Below are 21112 nucleotides of genomic sequence, written 5' to 3' on the forward strand. Positions count from 1 at the left end.
CCCAGTAGGAAATAAGGGAAAAGAAAAAGCTAAAGTTAAAACTGCAGATGAAACATATCTCTTAGACTGATGACTTGGTACATGATAGCACTTTGATCTTGTCAATCAGAAAACAATTTGACTTCAGTCTTTTCTTCTGGGTATTATGGCCAGCATCACACCAACACTCTAATCTAAAAGGATCTGTTCTAGCTCAAGTATTATTTATTCACATGCTTTATTATTCTGTTTCATGGAGAAATGCAAGGACAGCATCTCATTAACTGTACAAAAATAAAGTTTTCTTTTTTAATGTCATGAACATGGTAGCTCTGCAATCAGGGGTAATGTTTAAAACACTGCATGTACCTAGAGATATAATGTGGCAAGGAAACTTCCCATGCATTCAATGAGAGATGACAGCACACAGATAAAATACTAATCCCTTGTTATCAGCTCTAGGTACCAGACTAAATGCAATTGTCAGAAATTCTCAGCAGAAGTTGACAGGACCAAGACAGGGTTCATTTAGGGTCACTGGAAATTCCTGCTTTATTTGCATAAGCATTTCAGCAAATGCTTTAAGAGTCTTGCTTTCCAGCAAAAGTTTAAGCAATTAAATGGAGCCACCTATTCACAGCAAGCAATTGTTTCAGGCCCAGATCCTCAAAAGTATTTAAACACTAACACCTACTGATTTCCAGGAAAGGCAATTCAGCATCTTAGCCCAAATGTCCTGCTAGGTGGAGAAGTATAAATCTCTCTGAAGCCAGTATGTCTGTCCCATCCATATGTCTCTTTTATGGCAGTTAAGATGATGGTAGAGAATCAACATCAAATTAGGAAAATACTTTTAACCATATTTTGACTCCCTGCTCTTTCTGACAAAGGATAATGAACTTCTTAAATTCTCTCAAGGTATGATCATATCCTCAGAGAAAATTCATACTGTATTTTATAAGTATTTGGTATATTCTTTGTTTATTGTCTGTGCTCAGCCATTAGCAGTGAATCGCTGTGTTGTTATACAAACCAGAAAACAACAACTACAAATAACAATTAGTCCCTGCCTCAGGACACACAACAAGCTGAAGAAAATGATCTGGAAATGCTTTAGAGGTTCTTGCCAAAACCAGACTTACTGTTTATGGCCAGAACAGATGTCTGCTAGTTCAGGTGGGCACTTAAACTATAAAAGCAGATTACATATACACACACATCTCTGAGTTACCTGCACTATGGCCATGGCTGTGCCAGCCATTCATCCAGCCTGAATGAAAGGTGAAGAAAGGTTGCAGTATCCGCTTTAACATTTTAGGCTGGTAATTATAGTTGCAGTGTCCGCTTTAACATTTTAGGCTGGTAATTATAATTATATTGGGATTTGCCCGTGGTGTGAAAACTACATGCTCCTCCAATAAGCAAACTCATCATTCCTGGACTTGACATGGGATACCCTGGCCTTCGTTGTGGATGATACCTGAACCCCAGATCTTTGATTATTCATGTGTGTATATAAATTCTTATGCGAGGGGTACCAAAAAGGCTAGAGAACTGAACCAGGAGCCATTTATAAGAGGTAGAAAGATCTGGTGGTTGCATCCTGACTTGAAAAGCAAAGAAGCTGTTTTCTTTCTTTTTCCCAGCAACACGCATCCAATCATCTGGCAATCTGCCAGAAACTTCCTATGCTTCATTTTCTTCACATGTAAAACCTGAGTAATCAGTAATGCAAATAATTTACACTTTCCTTCATCAGTGTTGGCAAAAAGGTAGTGAAAAAAGGTATTTTAAAGGAACCTTTAACAGAGAGTATGTACGAGGAAACATAATCATGGGCAGGGAATGGAGCTGGAGTTCCAGGAAGCTGCTCAGAGCTCTACCATTGCCTGATCGGAGACCAGAAAAACAGCATTGCACCTCAGCATCCCTCAGCTTTCCCATCCATAAAATGGAGATAACAGTACCAAGCTTCATTTTACAAAGCACTTTGACTGAGGATTGAGAAAGTTACCTTCGTATTGGCATCTTGCTTCTAGGAACTGTATTTTTGGGAGCACACTATCACCACCCTCTCCCACTTCTACCGAGCACCCCTTTCTTTTTGAAGTTATCAACTTCCTACTGTTTTAATGTTGGTAGTGATCCCAGTCAGGGACAGAGAGCTAAAATGAGCAACAAAAACACGGGCCTTCATTTAGAGACATAATCTGTTTAATAAATATGACTGTAAAAGCAATAAACAATAGCAATTATACATTACGCTACATTATATTTAACGAAAAGGAAAAAGAAGATGAAAAAGTACATAAAAAAAGTAATTTTAAAATTAGAAATAGTTCCAATACTATAAGAAAACTTTTTGATTGGCTTACTATAAAAATAAGTTGGCTAATATTGGACTTCAGTAGGGAGTATTATACAGTTGCTGCCGAAACTTTCCCATCTTTCTTAAAGCTGTAGTTGCAAAGACAATAGCAAAGCTATACAAACTGCTGTGTTCCTACCTGTCTTCAGAGAAACTACAGAAAGAGGCAGAGGACTCTGTACTGTGATTATCCTTTAACTACTGTGGGTCTAATGTTCTTACACTTGGTATCGCTTTTTTTCTTTGCCTGCAAGTAGGTTGATTTAGGCTCATGCCCAATTTGTGACAGAGAAATTCCAACCCACCACCACCACCACACCCCTGCCCCTGGACTCCGGGCAATGCCTACAATGGTGCTTTCTCCTGTTTTTGACTCAGGTTGCCGTGTGCAATGTCTATTGAACAGAACCCACTCATGTCAGGAATCAGGGTGCCTCCTAAGTGTGCTACACTGATTAGGAACCGGCCTTTATTTGCCTTCACCTAACGCAGTGAAGTAAGTGTATATTGGTTGCTGTCTTTCTCTCTTTGCACTTCAAACCAAAATCCTGGTGCTAGGTATACCTGAGATGGGTTGGAAATCAACAGCTGTGATGACAATAGGTTAGGCTTCAGCCCCATATCCAGTGTCTTGGGAGGACTTGTTCGAGGTATGTTAAGCCTGTTTTCCTGCTGTGAACATGTCCTGCAGCCTCATTTCTAGTTGCAGTGTAAGATACAAGCTTGTGTTATCAGTAAGAAATCAAATCTTGTACGAGAGTGGTCCTGTGGTGCTGGGGCTCAAAATGCATGGCAACAATCTCAGGCTAAATCCTCCTTTATTCTCCCCTCCTCTGCCCAGAGTGGCAGGAGTTTGCAGATATGCAACCACAGGGGGTTGCCAAGAAAGCCATGGGAAACTGCGCATAGATCTTTCCCTGCTCCGTATTCTATGGACAAGGTGTCTTTCAAAAATTGACAGGCCTTGGGGTGACTCCCAAAAGGCAGAGATATCCTGGGACTTCCCCAGACAAATCCAAACATCAGCACTAAATGCAGCTGAGGGTGTTACTAGGGCTTTCTCTTAGCCAAAATTGAAGGTGTGAGGCTGGTACAAAGTACAGCGTAAGTTCATGCTGGCAATAACCTCCTGCACGTGCAGTATGGACAGACCTCCCTGCCTGTAATGCATGCTAGTTCTGTTCCAGTCAAGGTTAGGAGGCAAAAAGTTATCTTTCAACAGTGCTATCAGTGGGATGCCTTGGTGTGAGTAGGCTAAAAAAGCTGTTTAAGAAAGAGCCTGGCTTTGCAGTTGGGATCACCCACACTTGCACTCAGCCTCCTTGCAGCCGTGGGGCACAGGCAGCAGCTGCGGCTAGAGGAACTGAGGGCAGAGTCCAAACAAAGACATAAACCAGACTGACCAAGAATATTTTCAGTGCCTTTAAACTCCAGTGTGACTTTTTGTGTGTCCTATGAAAGTCTGCTGGGGCTGCTAGCCCTCCTGCAGCCCAAAGTGCTAAAAGAGCAGTTAAATCTAAAGCCAAGAACCCTAAACGCCCCCTCCCACCCCCCCCCCCCCGCCCTTCTCCCCCCACATCCCAGCCCACCCCTCTCCCTAAAGAAGAGACCCCCATGCATATTCTTGGCCTATATAATTATGAATTTTCTACAAATTAGAGACAGATCAGAAAAGAGAGTGGAGGGGTGAGGGGAAGGGCCACAGGAGTGAATAGTGGAATCGGTTCCTCTCCCCCCCACCCCCCACTAAAATTGAACACCTGTACAATGCAGTTCCACTATGGTCTCAGTATAATGTCCACATGCACAGGCTTAAAGCTAAAAACCCTTTGTCATTTGAAGAATTAAAAAGTCCAAATGCAGTGAGATCTCCTCTTTTTTTAGATACATATATATATATTGGTGTCCTCAATTCAACCATTTACATAGGTAGGGATTTCTTTTGTGCTCTGGGGCTCAGCAGCTGTGGAAATACTTCCTGTGGCAAAGAAAGAACAAAATAAAAGTCAGTAAATAACAAGTGCGTTTAGCCAAGGAAGATGTTTGAAGGTATCACCTTGCTGGCCTTTGGGATTCAACTGTTCCAGACTGACACGTTCTTCCCAGAAATGTTTTCTTGTCATTCAAAACACTGAAGGTGATGTCCTGTTCTTTTGCTAATGAAGATGATTCACCCATGTTGAACAGAAGAGGGAGAGGCCAGAGCAGAGGGGTGGAGGGAAGGAGGGGCTGAGGTCCTCAGAAGAAATGCGTAACTCATTTGCAATGATAAGGTGTTGGAGATTCCATAAATAACCTTAAGCTTTGCATTTGCAAAAGAAGAGTCTAAACCACTCACATCCAGAAAATAGGAACTGTATTTTTTTGCTGCCAGAGTTTGCAGAGAAAATTAAATGACCCAGGGACATTCATTCAGATTCCTCCAAGGAAGGATCCCTGAATGTTAGTCAAAGGGGTTGAAAAAACCTGGCTTCTGAACAAGCATACAAAAGAGAAACACCCAATTACAGTCTTGCTTTGTTTTCCCAAAAGAAAGAAAACTCATTAAAAAAGAAATTGCTGATTTCCAGAAACAGATGAGGTGGTTGTATAGGAGAGTGAAGAGCCTTTGCACTTTCTATTCTGTTCACACCTAGGTCCAGACCTTTTCATTTTGTCAATGAGCTCTTATTCAGTTTCCTCATTCATCTTACTGATAGGATGGAAAAACACTCTTAGGAAGTTTGTTGGACTGATTCCTTCTGATAGAGAATTGAGTCTATGTATTGCACACATTTACCTTTTGTGCTCACTAGTGCAGTTACTGGTGCAAATCAAGGAGTTATAAAAGGCCACTTTCTGGTTCAATACAGTGTCCAGTAGCACAGTGGAGAAAGACACAAAATGCTGGCTACTGTAGAAAGCCAGAAATGCTATACTTGCACCAAATGAAAACCTACCCCCAAAATTGGCTTTTGACTACTCTTATCCTAGAGGCTTCAAGGGATTAGTTTCCAACACTAGCAAGAGCAGTTTTGAAGGTACCTTGAATAGAGCTAGCAGGTGACTGACTCTTGCCACTGCGGTCTGAGTGACCTGTGAAAACATGTTTCCCTACCCCTGGAACAGCATGAACCATGGTTATTACATTCTTTTAGAAAGGGGAAGCTCAAAGCCCATCTAACTCTAGAAAAAGAGTTCCTGACCTGAAATTGGGTGTTTCTCCCTTAGCATCTTACATCAATTTTGCCTTGGAGGCTTCTGGGGGAAAAAGAAAAAAAAAAAACAAATAAAAAAAAGAATTGTTAAAGTTTAGGACCCACCGCTCCGGGTCTTGGCTTGAAACCTCTTGGTGATCCACAAGCCTTTTGGAAGTCCTCTGTCCAGACTACCTTGGTTGCATTTCCTTTCCTTGGGTTCTGGACTGTGGCCTGGGGTTGCTCTGTATGGGGAACACCACATGGGAAGGTTGGTCCCCTCACTCCATCTTGTGTTCTGCTAAGCAGGGATGTCCAGGTCTGCTGATGAACAGCTTTTAATAGCTACCAGATCTCTCCTTGGTGAACAGGTGAGGAGAGATCAGTATTGATTGCAGTGGGGCTTCCAGCTTAGACATCAGTTTCATCAAGAGACTTTCTTCTTTTTCCTCCCAGGTTGTTTCACAGGCCACAATCTTAGCACATCACATTCCCTCTTTTAATTGCCCTTCCCCTTGCTCCCACTCCACAGTAGCTATGACATCAAGCCTGCTCTAGCAAACACTCCCGTACAATTTAGGGACATCCTCAGGTAGGATCTAAGGTTTGGTTAAGCTGATGAAATTGTGCAAACAAGGCATCTCAGTTATGACTATGCCTCACTCCTGTCTGAGTCAGAACAGCCATGAACTTTAATTCCTCTAAAATAGGTCCATGTCCTTATTTGCAGGGGTCCTGTACTGTACCTCTAGTCTGAGCCTGCAGAATTTTCATCTCACAAGTGAAGCTGAGCAATGCCGGAGAAATGCCTGAGCAATGCTGGCTTTAGCAGAACAGGTCCCCAGGCTGAAACCTCTCTGCTCCATCCCAACACTTTTACTATAGTCGGGGTAGCATAAAACATACAAGCATGAGCAAATGTGTGACTTAACCCTGTATGCCCACTTCAAGTCTATTCACCTTAGGTCCTACGGAAGTCCGCTTTGCAAATTTTCAACCACAGAGGCCTGTGGGAGAAATCAGCCTAAGGGCACACCCAGCTGTCCAATGCTGAGATCCCAGGTTTTGCTCGATTTCCCTGGGAATCAGCCAGGCTAGCCCTGCTGCTGGCAACAAGGTCTGGCACAACACAAAGGCCACAGCAGTCAAAACATCAACGGATATTTAGCTTTTAGATCTGACTTACCGAATCACCTGGTCACCTCCATGTTCCAGGTGAGGGTGGCTGAAGTTCTCCCGGATATGCATCAAGTGGGGGGTTTAGCCCCACAACTACATCAGCCCCGCGACTACATCAGCCCCAGCAAAATAAATTAAATTGCCTTATAGCGCAAGTTGAGTGCCGGCAGGATTTTTGAGAAGGGGAGGGGTCTACACAGAGCAACTAGGAGAGAAAAAAAGCCTAAAGTTGTTCCCCTCCCTTTCATCATATGGCGGTGAGGGAGAGGGGAGTGTTAGCAAGGTTTCCTGTAGCAAAACTAATGCTGCAGCAGAAGAGGATGGGAGGAGGAGTGTGCAGGAATATGGGAAGAGGGAGGCTGAGAAAAGGGTTAGCCAATTATAAGTCAGAGTCTGACCAGCTGCAGGATGCTGCAAGTTATTTACCTATGGGCTGGACTTCCAACTTCTCATCTACTAGTTGCTCAGGGCTCATCAGCTCACTTTGAGGGACATTAGGTATGTTTTCCCTCTGACTGACTGGACTGACCATCTCTTGATCTTTTTCATTCTGCATCTGTGCATATATATTAAGGCCAGGAATCTTCCTAAAACATTAACAGAAACCATCATTGTGGGGTGCTCTGGCAGATGATGTAGCATCAGCTTTTACAAACCAAGAAACATCACTGCAAAAAAGAAAACCCAGCAAAAAAAAACCCAAACACCTCAGTGAAAGGTGGCAATGGGGAGAAGGAAATGGCTAAGGGAGGGTCATACCTTTTGAACTTGTAGATTACAAACACGGCTAGTCCCACAAAAACGACAGAGAGGAGCATCAGCATAGCTGAACCACTGTGACTGGGAGTGAGGTCCACCAGAGGAGCTGCAAGAGAGGGACAGAAGATTAGAGCTGCTCCCAGGCCGCATCCGTCCACACGTCTCCAGGGCTTCTCTCCCTTTCTAATCCAGCTGGGAAGAAAACTGGGTTCAGAACACTTGTGGTGCTCAACCTACCACCTGATGTGAGGTCCCATAGCTTTTTCCTTAGAGACCTCTCCTCTCTGGCCTATTAGAGGACTGCCTGAAACATACTCTGTCATATTGCAGACAATTACCTAAGGTAGTAGCAAATGAGGTCACTTGGGTACCAAAACTAGCATTTTCTGGATGATCCTGGAGCTACCCACAGGCTAACTTGTCATGTTGACTTTCTATTTTGCTCAGAGCTGCTTTGGGTAGCTCCCAAAGCATAGTGAATAATGAGCAACTGGCTCCTCATTTTTACTGAAGCAACAACGCTCACCAAATGTATTGCTCTCTGCTCAGTCCTCTTCCTTCCCGACCAAAAGTCCAGTGCCCTTCACAGACACTGCCTCAACATCCATGACTTATCATGGCAAGGTCTTCTCACACTTCTGACATTTTCCATTTCTTTCTTTATCCCTTTCCTACTTTTCTGAACACGATTTACTCTTTCCCCTGGTGCCCATGCAAGTCTTCCATGCCAGACAGTGCACAGGTTCAAGAAAAACAAATTAAAAATCCCTAATCAAACAAAAAGTATCTCTGTGCTTCTCCTCATTGTTTTATGCACCACCTTTTCATAGTCCCTTGCAAAATAAGGCCACACAAAACAGCAGAAGTGTGGCTTTCCCAGAAAGACAAAGTAAACTATTAAATAGAGACAGTTTCCATCACTCATACACACACACACAAACAGAAAGACATCTAGCATCCACAAAGGGACACACATAGAACCAGCAGTCTCAGTTGTTCATGCAGACACTAATAAAGCATACTATAAACAGGCAGCTGTAGCTGTGCCATTACACAGAGCTAATGCACACAGCCAATACATCCTCACTGACTGTCTCTACCTGGTGTTACACACAGAACAAGGCATGGGTAGTGCCTTCCTCTGCAAGGCAGTAGAAGTTAACTTGAACCACTGTCGTACACATCCTCTGTCTCTTGCCCCTATTCACATGCACTGAACAGACCCATCCTAAACCAGAGCCAGCAGACACAAGAAAACATGCACACGCAAGCAAATACTTACTCAGGCACACACATCACATGAATCCACACTTTCAACTGTCACACCCAGCCTGCTAAAGCCAAAATTTACAAAGAGAAGTGAAAAAACTTCTCCTTCCCATATCAAGCAGGCCATCCCCAGGGAGGTGAGGCACCGGGGTGAAATGATCTGTTATTATGAATTCCTCACACATCTCCATTCTGCATCCTTTCCGTCTGTATTTTGTGGGTCTCTGCAGTTCTGTGGGATGACAAAGTGGCTCTCTGACCAATTCAGGCTCAGCATCACTCAATGTTCTTGTTATAATGCTGTGCTGAGAGTCTGGTAATAAACAGCTATTTAACTGCTTTGTGAGGAATATTGGTATATTTTACTCTGCCTTAGAGTTGAGGTTGTTGTGTGTTGGGTTGGGGACATTGTTTTACTTTTTTTTTTTCATGAGAAAAAGGAGTGAACATGATTAATGGATTGCAATCTGTTGTCCATAATTGCCATAAATTAATCCTTCCTCAGTGTGGCCTGAACAAAGAAGATGGAGGTGTGAAATGTGCTGAGCTCAATGCCTGTCATTCTTCTGTGCTCCAGGGAATGCACATGCTCACATACAACACGCAGGCGCACACACACACACACAGAGGCTCATTTCTACAGGTTCTGCTTGAATATCCACACCAAGCTAGTTTAGATACCTGCACTTTTGTTCCCTGCAGCTCCTCTGCTGCAGAAATTTCTGCTGTGCATGACCAGGCACACACAGAGGGAGGAACATACATGTGCACTGAGGCACGGGAACATAAATGTAGGTGTATGTATACATACGTGTGCACTTACACAAACACATGCTGAGCTTTGTCGTTCAGTCAACTACAGCCCATAGCTGCCAGGAGTTCAACACGGAGTCTTAGTGAAAAGGCTGGGACAGAAAGGATACCACAGACCAGAGCAGCACCTCTGGGCCATGTGCATCCCCCTGGATTGTGTTTTCTAGGGACTGCTTCTGGTGTTGGCTTGTGTTCCAGGTTTCCCTGCTTTATTTTATTTATTTTTTTATAAAAGCTTGGATTTCAAAAGGACAATTCTTCTTCTTTCTTGACAATCAAAACAATAGTTTTCAGCAGTGAAGTAAATCTCTCTTTTGGCATTTTGTCAAATTCTAAACTATTCCCAAGTTTCAATGTCATGAAACTGGGCCTTTTATTTAGACAGGGAACTGAGTCATGACCTCTGCAGCTTGATAAGGAGCCATATTCCCTCAAAGACCCCACAGTGGCTGCTCTCTGGGGTTTTTAATATCTAGTTTGCCAGTCCAGGCTCATTTTGCATTCTTACTGAATCATATTTCTGCAAGAGAAAAAATCCTGTACTGTTCCTATAGGACATTGTGAAGCCAGTTGCAGCAATCACTCACATCTCACCAGTGGCTTCAAAGAGAAGTACAACAAAACCTACCTTGCAGGACAAATGAGTGCTTGCATATATTACGGACAAAAAGTACTCATTCCTGGTGTGTATGTAACTTCAAATAAAAATGTACATTTTTGGCAAGTACAAAGATCATGTATTATACAGCATGTCTGAGCTGAGCACCCTCTGCTTCAGCCTGAGCCAGCAAGAAACAGGCCAGCACGTGCCTGCAGGCCATACCGTTATTTAGCATGGCAGTATGGCACACTGATAGACCCTGCTGCCTTTTGGTTCATTCAGGGCAGCAGACAAGGTTTAGTAGCCCAGAAAAGTGCTGCAATACCTCCACTAACTATCTGGCTTTGGGGCTGGAGCTAGCCAGCTTTTAGCCAGCTCTGAGCATGGATGGAGCAGCTGGGGACCCCATCCACTCCCTCATGCAGAGATGCCCAGAATTCCTCTCCAAGAACCTGCAGGAGGCTCCTACATAGAGCACAAAACCTGGATCCAGATTCATCTTGTATTAAAGGCAGGGCTGGATATATGATTCTAAGTGTCATCTGTTTCCACCACATGAAATCAGGAATGTCCGTTCAGTAGCAAGAGGTAAAGATGAGCCTTTCCCAGGAATATCTAATGTGATTCTTTCTAACTCTAATTTTTTAGAAAAGGCCTACAGGATATTCAGGGCCAGAGTGGTCATGTCTAAATGTTCATTTGGGATTTGATCTTGACTTTAATGAACATTGACCAAAATGGAAAACAGCCATGTGCATTGGCAGAGTAAACGCCCAGAAACAAATTTCAAAAATGATGAGCAATTGCAGGTAACTCCACGTTTAAAGCTCACATTAAGATGCTTTCAGATACATTTCTTTTAAGAGACGGGCACTGAGCGTTTTCTGAAAGCACATATAGTATCACTGATCATCGCTGAAAATTCAGGCCAAGGATTGCTTCTCTGATAACAACTATTAATTAAAATGAATATGGATTTAAATCTTAAATGTAAAATCGTGCGATTCTTCTGTGTCATATGTCTATTACATTATTTTTACAATCTACAGGAGAAAAAAAAATTGAACAAACTGACATCTCAAGCTGTTGTGTTTTTTTTTCTTTAGAGATTACTCAGCTGTGCTCCATCTCTGCTTTTTTATCCTTTTGGTTCTAAAATGTCTACAAGTAAGCATCTGATCATCTGTTCCGCAGCTAATGGAAAGCAGAAACATGCAGCAATATTCCCAGGGCAGGTATTAGCAAGTTCTGCCTAGGAAAAATGAAATATTGCAAACACCAAGGCTTTCTTCTGGGGGGATTTAAATGCAGTTGCATTACACCCTTTCTGAACAGTCTCTTTTTTCTTCCCTTTATGGACAAGGCAGCATGTGGACTGACACCAGCTTGGGCAGACCTGTTCATATTATAAAAAGCTTTTTGTAGAGCATTTTGCTGGCACAAGTGAACTGAGGCTTTTAGTTTGCAAGTTAGCAAAAGAAGCTGATAGTAACTGATCAGAATTATCAGCAACTCCTGAAGAAAAGGAATTCCTAAGAATCCTGAGCATGGATTTGTTTGTTCCATCTCTTGTAATAGTTAAATAGGGTCTGTGCTGTGAAATGAGGGGTTAGCATACAGAATAGACAGAGATGCACGTAATTAAACATTAGGACTTTGGAGATGGCTCATTTTGAGATAGGATTAGTTAAAGTCCAAACTGCTTAATCTAATGTTTGTGCATATGTAAATTGATTCTAGTCTTTCAGACTGCTGAACAGCTTCTAAACTGTGCTTAGTTGCTTTGAATGTTGTTGACTCTAGAATATCTGAATATATCCAAGGCTAGCTGGTAACCTTTGCGCTGTATGATCCAGGCTGAATACGCCATGGTGCTGCTTAGTTGTTGGCTATTTCAGAGACAGCCAAGAGGTACACATTTCTACTGCTACTTATGCTGCATTTCCAACAACAACAGCAAATTCTTGCTCATAAGTAAACAAAAGGGTTAGCTGTAAATGCAAAAGCCACTATATCTTTTTGGCATGATAAAGAAAGGGGAGATGGAGCAGGCATTTTAATGTCTGCCTATACACTGAGTTGTTACTGTGACATAAAAGTAAGAAGTGTTTAAGATATAACTGATAGCTCACTACTACCATCAAGGAATATATTGCTTGCTATGCTACAGAGCAACAGAGAGGGTGTACACAGAAAGAGGATACTGACCTGCTGTTAAATGGGCAGCATGGACAAGGATTCGAACCCCTGGTTTCAACTCAAAATGAACCAGGTTTTGGTTCAATTTCTGGATCAGTGTTTCTGAAATCTGGAAAAAAGGAGAAAATAAATGCATTTGTTTCTTGATCATTGGTTTAGATTGCCAATAAGTGGGTAGGAAATGGAGCTGCATGCAAAGCAAAGATTTTGCAGAGGCACCAGGCTTTACAAGCACAATTTCCTATCACCTTATAAAGAAAGGGTTTGTGGCAGGTGAACACTTCTGCCAGTACTATGTCCAGAGTGGTTTGTATATGGTTAGCAATGACTGATATCAACAAGTTGCCCTGTCGCACATCTCTGGGAGTGGCCCACCAGCAAAAGGGAATTGAGCCCCAAAGGCACATTACACTCACATGTGTAAGTGTCTGCAGGACCAAACAGCAACAGCACATCAGTGAACTCCGTTTACCATTCAAGCAAAGAGAAGCATTTCAATTGTTAACACTCATTCGCTCATAACAAATAACTTCTTGCTCATTGAGTGGCCAGCTCTATGATCTAGAGCATGTTCATAACATGTGATATATCTGAATCAAAATGAATAAAGTCCTTACACCAGCTTGCACTGAAATTTCACGTCCTAAAACCAAATTTCATTTCAAGCCAGCTGCTCCATGATCTTTAAGTACGTACCAGAACCAGCTCGAACCTGAAAGTGTTTGCTGACTACAGAGCGTGGCTTAAACAAAATGCATGTTCCATCTATTCTTAAGAGTTATACGTGGAGCGAACATGCTCTTATATGCTCTCTTTCATGAGAGAGACGTTCCACAAAGCTTTTAGATCACTAGATTATCTTGCCATAACTCTGATGACAACAGAGCTCTAGCAGAAATGAAGCAGGCTATTCTTCCTTAAAGGACACAACAGAAAAGATGAGCATTTGCTGCAGTAAGACCCCATGACATCTGTATTTGCACAGTGAAGAAGTCAAGCTTTGGTCCAATCTATTGGTAAACATTCCTTTTGTTAAGTCAGTTTGTCACAATATGCACACAGCCACTTTCTCTATATCACTCTTAATTATATCCAAGAAGTTCCAGGCATGTTACCATTAACAGCAAAAATCCAGATAGATTAATCAAGGTATGGAAGCCTATACACATGGTGTTGATAGTTTGTTGTGGCTTTTGTATATTTATTCGCTAGATGTTTCATGTATTTCACATTTTCTTACAGCAATGAGCAATTTTCCAATTGAACATAGCCACTGTTCTGCATGTTGGTTTATTAGGGAGATGTGTTCGGAAACCTGCAAAAAAATACCCCCACCCCACAAGCCTTACTATGCAGTTGCTGAGAATGTTGTGTTTTTATAGCCATACCAAGATCAAGAGGAGCTATATTCTAGTGCTCACTACTTAATTTAATTTGTTTTAAATAAATCCTTATTCCTTCTTGAAGATTAATGAAAACTTGTCAGAAAAAAGAACATTCCAATAATTTTTACACCATCTTTTTCATGTTCTTCATTTTTGTCTGGTTGAGTTATTTCAGTAAATGCTACCCAGATATGATTAGATGTTCCTTGGCTATCATTCATCACAGTAAGAGATTTATCTGCCTCTTTTATTTTTTTAACATTCTTAATGGTTCTTTCAATACTCCTGGCTTGTACACATCATTTCTGGCTGCTGATCACTTGAATAGGTGCCTTTGGTCCAATATCAATTTGGCAATAACTCTTACCGGCATTTTATTTATATTTTTTAATATATCTCTTTAAAGTTTACAATTTTTTCAGGGGTGCCAGAATGAGCAGTAAATATATTCCTTCCAATAGCAAGAAAAAATACCACCTGCTTACAAAGAGCCATCTGCTGAGCTCAGAGCAGCAGGGATGGTGACACAAAGATGTGCAGTACATGAAGAAAGCCTGGGAAGCAAATTATACCCCTCTTTAAGAATTTGAGCATATTAATAACCAAGATTGATGACTATAAAGAGTGCTTCATCTCTAAAACTGGAGCAACAGATGCAGATCGATATGCTGTAAACCAGGCACATTAATGGCTCACGGAAATAATGGGGAAAATATCATCTTGGCCATTTCCAGTCCCAAACATGACCTAACAACTCTCCTCCATATCCCTGCAGGAATTATCTTCCTTTATGCTCTAAGATTCTGACGCTGCTGGGGCAGCTAAGCCTATGAAAAAAAGTAAACACAAGCCAGTAAACTGAAGAAAAGAGCCAACCACACTGTGTCATTGATCTTCAACACATTGTGATAGATGCACAAAATGGACAGGGAAACAGTAGAGGTAAAAATCATACACGATGCCTTCTATAAAAAAAGAGGCTTAACGTGATGTATAACTAAGAATGCAGCTAGCAAATGTTGCTATCTAGTATTGGAGAATGGTTTCATCAAGGGTTCGGGCAAGAAATGGAAGAATAGGAGAACCTTGAGAAAGTCAGCATGAGAAGGGACCAGAGACTTTGTTTGGCACCAGTGACGTGAAGGAACACTGAGATCTCACCCGGCCTTCCTGAGGACTCCTGCGGTGCAGAATGAGGAGGGTAAAACAACAGCACCGGCAGGGACATTACAGCTGAGAGGTGCCGTGGTAGGCTCCCAGCAGGCAAGTTGAGTGTGTGAGAGAAAGCTCAACCAATATTCTTGTCTGGCAAGCCGATGAAAAGGAATAATAGGAAGGGGAGAGGCAGTAAGAGTGAAGTACTAAGAAAAATGAAGACAGGCAGAGAGAAACAGTCACAACTGAAGTTTATTATTATTGTATTGCATTATTATCTGATCATGAATGAGGACCTCATTGTGCTACATCCTATTCAAATGCAACTCAGAAGAATAAGACTACCAGCATCTCAGCAGAAGCTTGAAATAGCCATCACTGTTCCAGGACTACATGCAAAGCGTCAAAACAGGCAACAACTGTTCATGCTGCTCAGAGTATACAGCATATTGCCTTGGCCTAGTTAATTATATGCTTTCTCAGTGCCTTTTTGGGTGCAGCTTTTTTGCCTGGGGCTTTATGGAATCTGAACAGGTCAAAAAATGAGTAACAACCTAAGACCTTCAAAAACGCCAGAAGTTCTTTTGAGAATCAGACATCTGACTTCCTCAGGCAGCTCTGGAGATTCCTGACACACACTTCTGAGGGAAGAACAGCTACATTCAGACGTGTTTTTAAAATGTTTGCTTGCTTGGTACAATATTTTTTTTTCTCTTTGCATGGAAAGTCAGATTCTCTTCGAAACAGACACGTAAACATTATAGAAAGAGGGAGAAAAATGGATTTCTGTACTTTAAAAATTATCTAAAATAGAAACCATATATAATGGTTTATAAACTTCAGTATTTGAGGTCAACAAGCTGGTTACTCACAGCTAAAGGGTCAAACTCACTTTGGGATTGGACATTGCTGTCCAAAGTTGGACCTGACAATGTTTCTGGTCCTAACATGGTCCCAAGGGAATCTGTGAACCACAAATCACTCAGGACACTCACTCTGAGATTGGAGAAGTGTCTCTTCTGCCTTTCTTATTCTATGGAGTCTATTTCCAGCTCAGTGGATCACAGGTTATCAGACTTTAACCTAGGAGTGGTTCTGACTCTCACATAATTAGTTTACAATGTTAATAAAGTGTCTTTGAAGTAAATCTCCACAAAATGGCTGGTCTCACAGTCACCGAGGTAATGAAAAGCTTTCAATGGGAAACACTTTGGGTCTTGTGCCTCCCTTTATTTCTGCATTCAAAGTGGTACCATGGATGCATTTTTGTTTAAAAAGCAGATAAGGAAACATCAAAGTACTTGGCCTGTTTCATAAAAAGCTATGCGACTCTAGCTGAACAGCTAGACCTTCAGCTGGGAAACAGGTTGGCATCTGGCCTCTCTCAGTCCTGGAGATGCAACTAACTCAGCTGAAGACAAAACTTCTTAGAATAGCAACCTCCTAATTTATAGTCTTCAAGAGTCTCCCTTGTGAAAATAATTAGCTTTCAGAATTAGTTTTGGTCCTTAACTGAGCCTCATTGACTTTATCTGCTTCATTTGCAGAATTAAGCATGATGTGCAAAAATAATTCAGTAATAGAAACCATTCTTCATGTATCATTTTTCATCAAAGGACACATAATGAATAATAATAACAGACAATTTGTGAAGGAAAAAAGAGATTCCAATTTAAAAATGGAACAAAACAAAAATTAATTTGGCCTCTCTCAGCCTTTTGTCAGAATTAGGACTGTGAAAGAACCATGTGCACCAAGAAACAGAATTATCACTCAGATGGGCATTTTCCCATACCTTTATTGAATTTTGAAAACTCTGGTGTAAATTGATTTAGACTAATTGGATGTGATTCAACTGTGCCAGTATGTACTAGCTAAGAATCTAGATAATTTTATAGATACTGCGTAAGGATCTCAACTAATGAGTGCTACACTTCTATTCAATTCGTTGAGTAAATCAATAAACAACTAAGGAAAGAATTATACGCATTGATTGGTAGGAAGCAACTTGAACCAGCATTACAAAAGTGAATCAGGAGTCAGGGCAAATGAGGATTACTTTAAACTGTGCCACTCACCCTGCATAACCTTGGTTACTTCACATGAGGCCTCTAAAGCTTGCTTGCCTTAGCACTGAAAAGAGCACAATCACTGACTTACAGGGTCCAGCAGGAATTTCTTCAGATCTTTTAATGCAAGATGCTAAATTCAAGCTGCCATTTGTATCCAGAGATACCATGAGAGCAGAAGGCGGAGGACATTCCTGTGGTTACTCTGGGACAAGAACTGAGCAGCAGATATGAAGCCAGAGAGAACCTGAACGTAAAAGCCAGGATCCCTTTTAGATGAACAAAGGTGACCAGAAGGAGTCTTGAGAATCAAGGGCTGCTCTGTAGACTGAGCAAAAGATGAGAAGACGAGAGGGCTGATAGTCACGTGGCAGGAATTAACTCAAAGATATTAAGACAAGATATATAGACAGCCTCTTCTACAGCACACAAGCAGCTGATCAAGAAAAGGTGGCTAAGGAAAAAAGCCCTTGGTACAAGGTCTTCTGGTTCATATTATTCCATTCTCTCCTCACCTGCCTTTATTTCTTAAATACTGGCCCAACCTTCCCTAAGCATGCAGTGAAAGACTTGGTCTGCATAAAAAGGCATAGATGTTAAAAAAATCTCTCCTAGTAAACACTAGATTATTTACCCATTTTCTGGAATTTAATTTCCAGGACTGATTGGCATCATTTTCTGTAATATTTGAAGGTGTTCACTGTCATGATCTTGTTGCTAAAATATTTTGGTGACGGACACATCTGGAATATATCAGAGGAAAGAAAAGTAGTGAAAGTAAATATGCTAAAACACTAAAGCTTAGGAGGGTAGGTGAAAAAAAACATATAAAAAAAGATAGAAGCTCCATCAGCTACAATGAAGCAGAAGTAAAACTATATCTGCTTTAAGGAACAAATCCTAAGACATATACATATACAGGCTTCCTGAATGCCACTCTCCATAACGTTAAATTCGCCAGACGTATTTCATCTCCTCAGTTCATCACTGCCCATTTGATATTCAGTCATCCATGTCATTTCCCGTCTCTTTGGCTGGATACAGATACTGGCCACAGCTGCAACATGTTGAGCACAGTTGGCTACCAACCAGCTGGTGTTGCCATTTGCCAAAGACTCCATCATGCTTGCTCCATTGCTCATAGCTCTTTTCAGAGAAAAGATTAATGGCCTCAAATGTCATTAACTAGCTGCTCCTACATCTATTTTGCGTTCTGCTTTTACAGTTATTTTGAACAGGCCAGGTAGAAGCATGCAAATGGACAACTAAAGGGAAACGTATGAAAATACTAAAACCTTTACTTGATATGAAAACATCACTTTAGAATTCTCGTGTATCTTCTGCTTACATCTCATTTGATTAACGGGAGACACATTTGCTATGTTTGACAAAAAGCCTCCACTAGCTAACAATATTTAAAGAGAATTTGTGAAATGCATAAATAAAAAGATAACCCTTCAGAATCTTCCTATAGAGTAAAACCATACACCGAAATAAATTGAGTAACCATATCTGTGTATTTGTATCACTACCCTCTACTGAATTGTAAGTAGAATATCTTCTTACCGCGCATTCATTTTGAACTGGATTAGTGCTAAAAATGACTCAAAAATTACTTCAAATGCTACTAATTAGATGTTTGCCCTTAACTGAAGAGAAAGAATTTGGTGCTTTTGAAGCGGCAGATCTGAATTCTGTAATCATCACATTCACCAAGCCCGTCCATAAAGATGGTGTAACAACTGCATGCCAGCCCAAGTGGCCAATGGCAATTCTGGGTGGCTGTTTTTGCAAGATCTGGGTTATTTTAGTTGTGTTGCAGTGACAACATGTAAATCAAACAGCAGCGTTTTACAGCTGCCAATTTCTACATTTTTAAGCAGGTTGGTGGTCTGTCCTCAGTTACTGTGAAATGAAGCAGGGCAACCAAGTGACCCAACTGGGGAAAAAAAAAAAAAGCAAAGTCACAACATCCTGGTCATAAATACAAGATTTTTTGAATATGCAAAATGTTTTGGGATGAAGCAGGATGAAAAGACATTTTGATTTTTATGAAGCTGTGAAGAATAAGCTTACACTGACTACAGAAAGTGGAGTGGATCAAGTAATCTGAGGTCCTCAAAAATTCTGTATTTATGTATTAGGTGGAATTGTCCCATGCTGCACATTAAGAAAGCTTCCCCAGCCTCATACATAGTGGTTTTTTTCAGCTGTCAAGAGCAGTCAAACTTTTTAAAAGGTACTTTAGTCTCCCACGGGAAATATCAGGAATGCAGAGTTCACATTTCTAAATGTAATCTGTAAACAGATATGACAATAATTGGTACTGTGTGTACACAAACAAAATAATTTGGGGCACTTGAATGAGAGTGGTACATCAGCTCAAGGAGAAAATAACATCTATCGTCTAACCACAGTCTCAACAAGAGAATGAGACACAAATGCACCATCCTAATGGAAAACTGCATGGAAATGTATATTTGTCAAGTGTGATGCCAGGCCTAGGACAACTTCCACAGTCCTACTATTACTATACCCAACAATTCATGGCTTACTGTGTTTAGACTCATAAAATATGAGTGGCACAGAGTAGTATTATAGACTTTGACAAATGGGAAACTAAGACCTAGATTTTCAAGAGACAATGAACATCTAGCTGCCTCTGAAGTCAATGGGAATTGTGTACCTAGAGATCACAGAGCAGCTGAACAGAGAGACCCAAAAGTATGCTTAAAAAGCCAAATGAGTATGTACCAGATAAAAACAGAGCAGCTTAATCTGCCTCAAGGGGAAACAGCAAGAAAGTAAGCCCCCCATGATCATTAGATACATATCAGATTTACTGGTAAATGAGTAAGTCCATGAAACCACATATACCCTTCACTGTTACCCATGGCAGAATAATGGTCTAGCTCAGGTGATGAAATACAGCTTGGTTAAGCAAGTTGCCCAAAACCTCACAGGTGCTCTGTGATAGATACGGCCTGCAGCAACTTCAGGAATTTCATGTGGGGAGATGTAGTTTGAATTCCCTCTTCAGCTACAGTTTCCATCACTTTTCTCTTCCTCCCACTCCATCAGCTGTCCTTAGCCTTGCTTGTTCTAGCTAACAAAAGTTAGCATGCACCACCTGCATGATTTACATGGCTCCTCCTTTTCAAACCCAGGTTAGAGGAGCAGAACATCAGGACCACAGAGTGTCCCCTTCCTCTGGTGCCTGGCATGTGAATATGGTGCGTTCAGGGCTGTATCACCACGTCCATGTCATATGACTGCAAGTACACATGCCAACTTTAGGAGACTCTAAGAGAAGGGGAAGTGAAGGAGAGGGCTATAGCACACTTCATGCTCCGGGTAAATCTGTGCCCACAGTGTGCATGGTGGATTTTGTGCCCTTCTGTGGTGTTTCAATCAGTTTCACCAATTCTTTATTTTGTGAATGAGTTAGGTTTTCCCTCCCTTGGGTACTGAAACAAGGGCTTTTGCAGAATAGAAACAGTAATTTCTGTAACTCCTCTCCATCCGATCTATTCTGACTGCAAGTTTTCCTGGGACAGAAACTCTTTGTCACTGTGTCTCTGGACAGGCTCACCACGAGTCTCAGCTTTGGAGAGTAGCTTCCATGTGTGATATGACATCATGAAAAAAGGAACCTGTATAATTAAGTGCTACCTTAAGAAACCTTATTCAATTGCAGGTTTTGTGCAAACTATTTCCATTTTGTTCCTGTATACTTTGAAGTTTCTCTTCCAAATTAGAAAAAATCATCCAGAACTAGAACTCCTTTGGGCGAGCACCTGCAAATGCACAAATTCACATACGTGCCCTTGAATAGCTTGCTTATGAACACAAAACAGATTTCTGTTCCTACCAGAAAAGAACACTACACATCATAAAGTACCTAAGAAGCAACTTAAGCTATCATCAGCAAAAATATCTGCTCCCAGTACTCATCCCCTGACTTCAGGCACAGGGAGAAGCTGTTGACTGGGCTCTGAAACACTTTGGGAAAGGGATAGTGAAGGATTACAGGCCAAATGGATGACAAAACAGGAACAGTTTCAGAATATGCTTCAGAGCTGAGAACAGAGACATCTTTTGGGGCCCTCCTTAGGCAGTTCCCACTGAAAACAATTCCATTTTCTACTGGAGTAACTAGA

At 41.4% G+C, this 21112-nt stretch overlaps 1 protein-coding gene across 1 annotated transcript in view; it reads right to left on the reverse strand.

Moving 5' to 3' along the window:
- Nucleotides 1-4268: 4268 nt before the first annotated feature.
- LOC104258436 (VPS10 domain-containing receptor SorCS1-like) overlaps nucleotides 4269-21112 on the reverse strand; it is a 304871-nt gene continuing 288027 nt past the window's right edge. The window contains exons 24-28 of the mRNA XM_059820842.1: nucleotides 12353-12452; nucleotides 7462-7567; nucleotides 7129-7289; nucleotides 5650-5768; nucleotides 4269-4325 (exon numbers count right to left, since the gene is read on the reverse strand). Of these exons, the coding sequence (XP_059676825.1) occupies nucleotides 4269-4325; nucleotides 5650-5768; nucleotides 7129-7289; nucleotides 7462-7567; nucleotides 12353-12452 (543 nt within the window). The remainder of the gene's footprint in view (nucleotides 4326-5649; nucleotides 5769-7128; nucleotides 7290-7461; nucleotides 7568-12352; nucleotides 12453-21112) is intronic.

This window comes from Gavia stellata, chromosome 9 (assembly GCF_030936135.1).
Source record: "Gavia stellata isolate bGavSte3 chromosome 9, bGavSte3.hap2, whole genome shotgun sequence".
In the NCBI taxonomy this organism is placed as follows: Eukaryota; Metazoa; Chordata; class Aves; order Gaviiformes; family Gaviidae; genus Gavia; species Gavia stellata.